General features: G+C 35.1%; 1 protein-coding gene across 1 annotated transcript; it reads left to right on the top strand.

The window, feature by feature from the left end:
* The first annotated feature begins 2,734 nt into the window (after nucleotides 1-2,734).
* Nucleotides 2,735-4,254, top strand: LOC113336810. The gene is made up of 4 exons (XM_026582484.1): nucleotides 2,735-3,053; nucleotides 3,209-3,316; nucleotides 3,487-3,572; nucleotides 3,652-4,254. The coding sequence occupies exons 1-4, from the start codon at nucleotides 2,735-2,737 to the stop codon at nucleotides 4,252-4,254; spliced, it is 1,116 nt and encodes a 371-aa protein (XP_026438269.1).
* Nucleotides 4,255-11,892: the final 7,638 nt, after the last annotated feature.

Raw genomic sequence — 11,892 nt, 5'->3', positions numbered from 1 at the left:
TAGTTTGCTTCCCATTGACTCTAATAAACATTATACATAAATAATCCTACACTTCGTTGACGCGGCAATGTGAATGATGACCAAAGAGATATTCAAAGTAAACATCAATCTGTATAGATTTCTTATTGTTTTGGAAAATGTTTCTTGTTTGAGTTGAATGAACAATTTAGAGCGGGGAGAATATGGATACACACACCAGCGGTGTTTGGCAAGATAATTCAGAAAAACCAAAACACTCGGGTGGAACCCCCATAATGGCCGATTTTCCTACAATAACTAATTCATTCACTTATTTTTCCTTCTCTTGAAGCATTCTGAAGCTACTTTTCTACTTTTGTGTGTCTATATTCATTGATCTTTGAGGTGGAAGTGGAGATATGTCATATGTAGTGTAGGGGAAGTCCTTGGGCTTGGGCTCTGACTTAACCCAGACTAACAAGACGTTTTAACTGAAAATGACCCAAACTAAATGATTTCAACCTAGGGTTTTAAATTTTTAATACCAAAACTACAGTTTTTTTCTTCCCCTTTCTGTGCAGCCGCACGTCTGCCATATTCTTCCCTTTCATCTCCTCTACTTTGTTTTCTCGTTTCTTTTTTATCTGCTTTCTTCTTCTTCTTCTTCCTTTTCTTTTCCCATTTCTTCTCCCTTTTTTGTATCTGCTTTCTTTTCCCTTTCTTCTTATCGATTTTCCTCTGGCATAGTATTGAAACGTTTGTCATCCAAAAGAAGCGTGTTTCTCTCGTGTTCGGAGCGCGTTCCCATCACGAATCTCAGTGAGGAGCGCAAAATCACGACGGTTCATGTCATAATGATTTGTCAGATCAAATTAGTCGTATCGAACTGGTTCATTTTTAAGCAGTCAGAAATGATTTATGTGTTAATCCTATTATACAACACTTCTCTACTACTTTTGATTATAGTTACCTTTATGGTACGATAAATTGTTAAATAAAGATCGCACCATAATAAATGACAGTTTGAAGCAATAAATAACATATTAAGCTCTAAAAAATCAGGGTGATATTCTCGGAGTTACAAAAACACCATCCATATTATTTGGGTTAAATAAAAACCGTATCCAATGAAAATGGAAGAAAAACCCCATTTCAATTCGAAATAATTAAATTTAGTTTTTAGCTGATTTTACAATTTCAATTCTGCCCAGAACCCCATATATACACGATCTTTATAATGGAAATTTTGGCGGAAACATAATGGAATTTATGGAGATCGGATTTATAGAGAGGATTCGATATATTCTCTACCGGAATCTTCCTGTATTTAGATTTTAGGTTTCATATATATATATATCAGATTTACACCAATTTCATCGATATTTTCAATTCACAAACTATTCTTATCTTTTTCTATTGTTCAGTTTCATATTTGATCATCTCATAAACTAATTTTGAAATCTCTTTTTTCGCTTCAGTTTAGTTGAATTAGAGAAGAGATCGTAGATTTCAGTCTTAGATCGAGATTGACTTGTATTACTGAAGAAATTGAAGTAATTTGGTTTTTCGTTATCATCTTCTTTTCAGCTTAATTTGAAGAAAATAAGAGAAGTAACAGTTTAGTGCTTTAAATTGTCATGTTAAGTCTATCATCTTCAGATTGAGTAGTCGAACCATATTCATCAGGAACCCAAATTCGATTTTTAGGTACTTTTACTGATTTGATTTGTTTTTGAATTTTCTAGTTGATTTCATTAGAGAAGCTACAATAATTTTATACTTTTTCTTTGTTGTTCATATTGAAATCATTTTCTCCTGTTGATTACTTGTTGTTGTTGTTCATGTTGAAATCGATAGGAATGTAATTTTTTTGTTTCCACGTTTAAATTAAGTGAACCCTTTTTTGGTTCCATACTTTTCTTGTAGATATGGACTTTGTTATTGCAGTTGGATATCACAATGAAACTTTATTGACGTTTCGTATTGGTTTAAGATCAACTCTTATGGATTTAATGGATAATATTTGTTTAAATTGGGTTCAGTTATCACCATTCACTATTGAAATCATTCACAAATTTGGTGAGCAACAAAAGGTTCTTCAGTCTGATTTTGATCTCCAATCAGTTGTTGTGTTTTCTCTGTTTAATAAGTTGCCAACACTAGACTTATATGTATATCATAGTGGTGAAAGTCCAAGTCCAGCATGATACAGAGGTGAGAGTTCAAGTTCATCATGTCATAGGAAGAATTTGTACCTATTAATCAGCCACCAGTTACCAATGTCACTGATTATGATGAACCTAACGTAGTCAAAGAACCGTTGAAATCCGCTTGTTGGCTAGGTTTTTCAGAGTGTTGAACAATTGTTTCCAGGAGGTGTGGACCAAGTGCGTCACGACTTGATGAAATACCAAGCTGCATCTGGCTATGCATGTTTTTTTCAGAGTCTTGAACAATTGTTTCCAGGAGGTGTGGACCAAGTGCGTCACGACTTGATGAAATACCAAGCTGCATATGGTTATGCATCTAAGATAACAAGAAACGAGAAGTTGCGGATCAGTGCTTGTTGTGCTAACAAGGAGGAGGACTAGTGTAAATGGCACATGTATGTTGTTTCTTGTGAAGGTGTCGAAGGAAGTCCCTTTATTATCAAGGAGTTAAATAATAACTTGTGGCGCTGTATTTTGTTAACAAACCACATGTATCAAAGAAGCTAAGAAGTTCCTTGATCAAGGATGAGATTATACAGAACCTAAAGAAGAAGACAAATGAGATTATGGAACAAATTACAAGAGAATATGGCTTTGATGCATACACAGGGAAGATATATGCATTGAATATGGCATGGGGAGAGGATGAGAAATCATTTGCTTATTTGAATTGGTTTACAAAGCAATTGTCTGAAACCAATCCTAGATCTCGTGTTGTTTTGGAAACTGACGGGAGTCAAAAGTTTATGAGATTGTTCATTTCCTTCGGAGCATGCATCCGTGAATTTAATCATTGTCATCCCTTGCTATTCATGGATGCAGCACATTTGAAGAGTAAATATCTCGGTCACCTGATGGCAGCAACAAGACTAAATGGGAATAATGGTAATGTTCTAAACATTTTTTCTGTTGGTTTTTTTCAACATTTTTTTACTGAAACCTTTTTTCTGTTTCATTAGTTTCATCATTTTTATGTTATGTTGTTTTTGTCATTTTTTCATGTTTCGTTTGATTTTACTTTTCAAGAATTTATCCTTTAGCTTATGCTGTGGTTTCAGCTGAGACTGATACGAACTGGAAATGGTTTATGGAGCATCTCAGGGAAGTCGTTTCTCCTCAAAGAAAACTTACATTTGTGAGTGATCGAGGTAGTGGTTTAGTCAGCCAAATCCATGTTTTTTTCCAGGTGCATATCATGGGTGGTGTTACTGGCACATGACAAACAATATTGATGCATGCTTGCCGAAGGCTGCCAAGACATATAATAATTATTTGTTGAAGTTGTTTGAAAGATGTACATATGCAAATACATGTGTAGAGTTTTCAAAGAGTTGGGATAAGTTGATGCTGGTTAAAAATCAGAAGCTACAAGATTATCTTAGTAGAGCTCCAGTTGATAAATGGGTTAGTTTTTTTTTTCCCGAGCTATCGATATGGAGAGATGTGTTCAAATGTTGTTGAATGTTTGAACGGTTGGATTAAGGAAGAGAGGGAGATGCTTATCGCTGTCATGGTTGATAAAATACGACTGAAGCTTATGGAAATGATGTGCACCCATCGTGAAGAATCTGCAACATCGGTCAATTGGCGAGGAGTTTTATGTCCAAAAATGGAAACTGAACTGTTTAACAATAAGATGCATGGTCGTGCTTACTGTGTTACCAATTCGTCAGAATTTGTGTATGAAGTCCATGCTTCATTAACACAAACGGTTGATTTGAAAGAAAAGACACGCTCTTACAACCGCTGGAAAATCAATGGCTTCCCTTGCGCCCATGATGTTAGGTATATGATGGCAAATGGAGAAGATCCTTATAAATATGTTCAACACTACTTCACTACTAAGTCCTATCGAGAATCGTATTCAAGACCAATTCATCCAGTTCCCACAGCTGAAAGGCCTGCGACAATAACACCCAAGTATGTTGTTCATGGACCTAAAGTTTTACCACAATTAGGTCGCCCAAGTAAGAAGAAAAGGATTCCTAATACAGGTTCAATTTCTAAGAAGAAGATGAGAACTTGTGGTAGCTGTAATGAATTGACTACTCATAATCGAAGGAAATTCCCTACGAAGCAGATTTGAAGTGTTTTTGAGACTGATTGACTTTTAATTTTAGTTCAGACTTCTTCTATTCTAATAGCATTTCGCCTACAGTTCGTCAACTTTGAGTATTAGTTTTAGTTTAGACTACAATATGTTTAATTTACATTTTGAGAATCCATTTTTTTGTATTTTATTTGACTGTTATTGCTCATTTATCTTCTTGTCTACATTGTTATACAGTTAAACATGTTGATTTCCTGTAGATGTTTCATCTTTGTTTCATTTAGACTAAGTTTTTCTTTTAGGTTTCACCTACAATATGTTGAAACCCTTTTTGGTTTCATCATTTCTACTGTTATTTTGTAACCAAAATAGGTTGGAACCCTTTTTGGTTAGATCACTGCTTTTGTAACTGTGCATTGTTGAGTTTGTCCAAGTATACTGTAATTGGCTTGACATTTTTACATTAACTTTGTTGTGTTATGAATTATTGCCAGGACTTGTTACCAGTGTGTCGAGTGTCGATCGCTAAGCTATCCTTGGTGTGTTTTCTATTATAGTTTAATACTTCGTTGTAATTAGACTTATCCCTTGGAACATGAAAATGTTTCATGCCTTGAAATATATCAAAATTTTGGCTATAAACCAAGCCGTGATACAACCCTTTTACTTCTAAAGTAGAACCAAAATATGGTGGAATCCTTTTTGGTTTCATCATTTTACTGCTAAAGTGGAATCAAAATATGTTGGAACCATTTTTGGTTTCATAAAAAAACAGACATACATAAGATTCTACGCCAATATGGTTTCGGTTAAACATAATTGAAACCATTACAAACATTGTGTCCAGGTAGTTGACAGTATTCTAATTGAAACCATTCATACACCATTTAAACCTTTTATAAACTATTATAAGCATTCAAGTTTACAAATAGTTGACAGTACATTTTGATTTCTTCGTTTTGTCCACCAAGATCTTGTAGCACAACTTCGCTCTCATGCTTTCCACCTTTTCTGGAATATTCTTCTCATGAGACTTCATGTATCAAGGAGTATCTTACACGCCAACTTTTGTCTCATCTGATGCACCTTTTCTGAAATATCATCTTTAGGAGATGTCATGTTTCCCTTCAAGAGGCTCTTCATGTAATAGCAAACATAAAGACCACAATCATTCCTGAAACAACCCAAAAAATGTCTCAATATTTAATATTTTGCACTCCTTTAAAATTGCCAAAAAAAAATGAATAAATTGTTTTACCAGACTTCCAAACATAGGTGATGATTGTTCTAGCTTACCCCATTTGTTAACAATATGAAGGGGGGTTGCATAGTGTATGGTGTTGGTTGACTTGTATGCTCTTCAAGGGGGAGATTTGCATCGTGTTGTGAAAATGCTGATATTATTCTTTATCTTATGCTTTCAACACTTTTTCTGCATTCTTCTTCAGTGGAATCCAAGGAGTTGCAGTGAGAAAATTTTGCGGTTTCAATATCAAAAACTAGCAGTGTCCAATGGTCTACATCTCCAACTGTTGTCAGTAACGGAAGGAATAAAAATAGTACATTTTAATCAATTTTGTCGATGAAACCTTCAATTGCACTACCACATTTCTTTCCTAATGAGTGACATGTCTGAAAAAATACAAGAAAACATATTCCTAATGAGTGACAGACATGCAAGTTCTTTTTTTATTTATAATGAGCATCATTTTTTTCTTCCTAAAGAGTGAAACCAAAATTGGTTCCATCAAAATCAACTATATAACCAACAGCATTTGAAACAATTATTTCTGTTCATAGTTGGATCATACAACTATGTTGTCTGTTAAAAACAATTATATTAGAGAACTGTAGAGGAAACTTACATAGGCAAATATGCTTAGAAACACAACTCTCTTGTACTTCGGGTTACCATCTGGTTTCAACTCTTCTTTTAGGATGTTCTTTTGTAATTTCAAGATGTAAAACTCAATGATGTCTCCTGCGACGTCACCCTTTATCATAAACTTATCCAGCATCCTCCCTGATATCAGCAGTTGGTGCCCCTTGTTCTCCCACTCCGTGGAGCTGTAAAACTCAAGCTAGTGAATTCTAGATCAAAGATGAAGAAGAAAAATGCTTGGAACACATTTTTTGATGAAACCAATTTTGGTTTCAGCACTATTTTCCACTTATCTTTCAGTTTTGCTTCTGAAAAACCTGCTCACAAGGGGTCTCTGACTTTGATTGAGTACCCTCATAATTTTCAAGTTTTCAACTGCTTTCAACCTCACATCCTTCACCTCATACACCTCCTCATTCTTCTCCTTCTGCTTACTCTTTTCATTAGGATTTTTTTTTCCAATTGCAATTAGTCTTTGTTTTTTGACTTTTCCTATGTGTATGATCCTGATATCTGACAGGTTCTTGCATTTTTCTTCTGTCACTCTTCAGTCTTGTAATCATATTACTCAAAAAAAAATCGGGACTGATGTCTTGAGATCCTTGCTCACTGTATTCTTCTTTGCTGTCACTCTACGTCAGTCCTAAACTAAATCCAGGTCCACCATCTTCTAAATCAGCTACATCCTATACTATTCCTTACAGTTGAGTAGTAGTATACACTTTCCATCTTTGGCTTTGACGAACAACCTTTCTTTGCATAAAATGATTCTATTTTCCGAATAACATCTTCACTGTCCTCATCATATGTAAACTGAGTTTCATTGCCTTCTTTGTCAATATTTTCCTCCAAAGAATAACATTTCCTGGCCTCAGATTCGACCTGCTCGGACACCTTGATATCCTCAATATTGTTTGGAGTCAACTACAAACCCTCTTCTTGTTCAATCCCCGGCTTTGATGAAGAACATTTCTTTGCCTCGGATTCGACCTGCTCGGCCACCTTGATTTCCTCAAGAGTATTCGGAGTTAATTGGGGACCTTCTTCTTCTTGTTCAATCTCGACCTCCGACTTTGATGAATATTTCTTCATTTCAAATTCAACCAGCTCGGCCACCTTAATTTCCTCGAGAGTATTCGGAGTTAACTCTGAAACCTCTTCTATTTTATTCCTCCTTGTTCTTTATCAGACTTTTCTGGTTCCATAAAAAAAATCTTCACCGTCAGAGTTATCTTCATTTCCATCACCAATATTGTTATATTTTTCTTGTTGTGGTTTTGCATCTAATGAAGCGCCAACATTGTCAGGTTTTTCTTGTACTGGTTCTGCGTCTCCAGACAGTGAAACCCTTTATGGTTCCATCAAAATATCTTCAACAACATTTCCAGGTAGCGAATCCTTTTCTGGTTGCATCAAAAAATCTACAAAACCTTGTATCGTTTCTTCACAAGGTTGAAACATTTCTTCTTCCAACAACATTTTCACACTATTGATTCTTTCTTTCATCCTCTTGTTATGTTCCTTCATGCAGTAAACCTATCTCGAATTCTAATAAAGACAAAAACAGATACAAAACTTGCACATTAAACAGGCTCTCACATTTTCCTTTCAACACAAATATTTTTACTATTCCATTTATGGAAATGACTATTTAAACCTCGCTTACCAGCAATATCTGTCATTTCATCCTCCACCGCTGCATCTTTCTTGTGAACATTTGTTATCAGGTTCACCACCTGCAATATAACGTTTAAGATACAAAATGTAACATTATTTTGAACCAATTTGTCAAATTTAATAACCAATTAATATAAAAATGTAACATTTCTATTTAATAATAATCAGTAAGTAAAATTTGCATATCAAATCTAACATATCACCTTAACATCTGAAACCTTTTCTGGTTCCGACTGAACATCTTCTTTCTGAAGTAAGTCTACTTGGTTTCTCTTACGTTTCTTTCTGAAGTAAGTCTTCAATGAAGGTTGTAACCCATCCTCAACGTCATATTTTTCCAATACTTTTTTATCTTCTTCGGAGAGTCCATTGTTGCCGACTGTTGTAAGTTTTGCAATAGAACATTTTTGCCCACCTGTATTTGGCCTCGTACGAGTTGTCTTTGTTTCCAGCAATATGGTCTTCAACATTATGTTCAACTGTCACACGCACTTCATTTTCAGTATCACCAACCGGCACTTTAGGTTCAATTTATCTTCACTATTAGCACCAACATTGTCTTCAACTGGCGCATGCACTTTATTTTCAGTATCACCAACCGGCACTTCAGGTTGAATATAATATTCAACAGTAATATCCTCTTACTCTATGCGCTCGACCAAGCACGTTTCTTGTTTGTCATATTAAAGCAAGAATGACCCCTTGCGGTGACCCATAACAGTAGACAAAAAAAATTGGTTTCAGCTAGATTTTTTGTTGTAACCAAAATTGGTTTCAACTAGAATTTTTGATGGAACCAGAAAAGGTTTCATCAAAAAATAAATCTTCTTTACCTAAGATTAATATTCTTTTTTTTCGATGAGACCCTCGAAGTTATCCAATATTTGGTGGCAGACAAGTCTAAGGTTCTATCTAGCAAACCTTGGATACCTGTCGAGCCCATCCTTTCTTTATGCAATCATAGCCATCATATTCAAATTAAGCATCAATATCAGAAACATTGTAAAAAAAAACTTAATTTATGAATCAAAAGAAACAAAACTTAACTTACCAGCGGGTAAATGATGCAACCAACTACTTTTTCAACCTTGCCTTCAGATTCTATCAGAGACTCAAGTGGATACTCATGAAAGACTTCTGGCCAACACATTTTATTCATATCAAATACCTGAAGTGCCTGCACCAGTTGAAGACAATGTTGGTGCTAGCAGTGAAGATTATGTTGAACCTGAAGTGTCGGTTGGTGATACTGAAAATGAAGTGCCTGTGCCAGTTGAAGACAATGTTGAAAACCATATTGCTAGAAACAAAGACAAATCTTATGAGGCCAAATACAGGTAGGAAAGAATGTTAATTGCAAAGCTTACAAAAATTGGGAACAATGGACTCTCCGAAGAAGATAAAAAATTATTGGAAAAATATAACGCTGAGGATGGGTTACAACCTTCATTGAAGACTTACTTCAAAAAGAAACTTAAGAGAGACCAAGTAGACTTACTTCAGAAAGAAGATGTTCCGTCGAACCAGAAAAGTTTCAGATGTTGAGGTGATATGTTAGATTTGATCTGCGAATTTTACTTACTGATTATTATTAAATAGAAATGTTACATTTTTATATGACTTGGTTATTAAAATTTGACAAACTGGTTCAAAATAATGTTAAACTTTGTATCTTAAATTTTATATTACTTGTATGTTAATATGTGACATTTTGTATCTTAAACGTTATATTGCAGGTGGTGAACCTGATAACAGATGTTCACAGGAAAGATGCAGCGGTGGAGGATGAAATGATAGATATTGTTGGTAAGCGAGGTTTAAATAGTTATGTCCATAAATGAAATAGTAAAAATAGTTGTGTTGAAAGGAAAATGTGAGAGCCCGTTTAATGTGCAAGTTTTGTATCTGTTTTTGTCTTTAATAGAACTCAAGATAGATTTACTGCATGAAGGAATAAAACAAGAGGATGAAAGAAAGTATCAAGAGTGCGAAGATGTTGTTATGGAACAATAAAGGCTTCAACCTTGTGAAGAAACAATACAAGGTTTTGTAGATTTTTTGATGCAACCAGAAAAGGATTCGTTACCTGGAAATGTTGTTGAAGATCTTTTGATGGAACCAGAAAGGGTTTCACTATCTGGAGATGCAGAACCAGAAAAAGAAAAATCTGACAATGTTGGTGCTTCATTAGATGTAGAGCCAGAACAAGAAAAATCTGACAATGTTGGCGCTTCATTAAATGCAAAACCACAACAAGAAAAATCTGACAATGTTGGTGTTGGAAATGAAGACAACTCTAACGGTGAAGATTTTTTTATAGAACCAGAAAAGTCTGATAAAGAACAAGGAGGAGTAGAAATAGAATAGGTTTCGGAGTTAACTCCGAACACTCTCGAGGAAATCAAGGTAGCCGAGCAGGTTGAATTTGAAATTAAGAAATCTTCATCAAAGCCGGAGGTCGAGACTGAACAAGAAGAAGAATGTCCCCAATTAACTCTGAATACTCTTGAGGAAATCAAGGTGGCCGAGCAGGTCGAATCCGAGGCCAAGAAATATTCTTCATCAAAACTGGGGACTGAACAAGAAGAGGGTCCGGAGTTGACTCCAAACACTATTGAGGATATCAAGGTGGCCGAGCAGGTCGAATCTGGGGCCAAGAAATGTTCTTCTTTGGAGCAAGATATTGAACAAGAAGACAATGAAACTCAGTTTGTATATGATGAGGACAGTGAAGATGTTATTCAGAAAATGGAATTTATGCAAAGAAAGGTTGTTCGTCAAATCCAAAGATGGAAAGTGTATACTACTACTCAACTGTAAGAATGGTAGAGGAATTAGCTGATTTAGAAGATAGTGGACCTGGATTCAGTTTAGGACTGACGCAGTGTGACGGCTAAGAAGAAGACGGTGAGCAAGGATCTCGAGACATCAGTCCCGAAAAAAAAAGTTGAGTAATATGATCACAAGACTGAAGAATGACAGAAGAAAAATGCAAGAACCTGTCAGATATCATGATTATACATGTGGGAAAAGGAAAAGAATAAAGACTAAATGTGATTGGAGGAAAAATCCTAATGAAAAGAGTAGGCAGAAGGCGAAGAATGAGGAGGTGTATGAGGTGAAGGATGTGAGGTTGAAAGCAGTTGAAAACTTGAAAATTATGAGGGTACTCGATCAAAGTCAGGGACCCCTTGTGAGCAGGTTTTTCAGAAGCAAAACTGAAAGGTAAGTGGAAAATAGTGTTGAAACCTCACATCATATAAGGGATCGAAGAAACGCCAGAATGGACACGATACAAGAGCCTTCATATGTAGTTTTTTGGTTTTTTTATCAATGCCTTTATTTTAGCTACTACCGCGCGAGCATCTGTACGGCTCTGTTTCTCTTGTTTTACCTATTGTGAAACCAAAAGTTAGGTGAATCATAGATAAAAATAATGAAACTAAGAACAATATGAATCAGGAAGGACAAAACAACTTTGGCAGATGGTTCTTCATATGTAAACCATCAAACAAACAAACAACAACTGAAATCTGGATTCACCAATAATTGAAAATGGTGTAACCAGATTTGGTTTCATCAGAAAAACTAGAAATAAACACGCCCAACAGAGAACACAAGAAATAAACAAACCCAATTTATGTAAAGAATACATTAAACAAACACATGATTATGGTGTAACCAAATATAGTTACATCAAACAAACTCATGGTTATGTCAGAATACAACAAACATCACCAAATACAAATACAATTCTGGTGGAACCAATTTGAAAAAATGAAAAGTGATGAAACCAAAAACGGTTTCATCAAAAAGATCAGGATATATCTAAGAAAACATTATCAGTTATGGTGGAACCAATTTAACAATTAGAAAATGATGAAACCAAAATTGGTTTCATATTATAGATTCTATCAATGCCATCGTATGCAATACCAGTACCACCAAACCATATGTTGATGAAGATGATGGAAACTAATTTTGGTTTCATCAAAGAAACCACTAAAGAAAATCTATTATGAAACTATAGAAACCTAAGTATGAAATCAATGATGAAACCTAATTTATGCAAAATCAGTGACGAAACAACATAAACCTAAGATTCGTAAACTACG

The sequence above is a fragment of the Papaver somniferum genome, unplaced genomic scaffold (genome assembly GCF_003573695.1).
Source record: "Papaver somniferum cultivar HN1 unplaced genomic scaffold, ASM357369v1 unplaced-scaffold_154, whole genome shotgun sequence".
Classification (NCBI taxonomy): Eukaryota; Viridiplantae; Streptophyta; class Magnoliopsida; order Ranunculales; family Papaveraceae; genus Papaver; species Papaver somniferum.
Note: the sequence above shows the minus strand (reverse complement) of the source record. Positions and strands in the feature narration are given on the sequence as shown.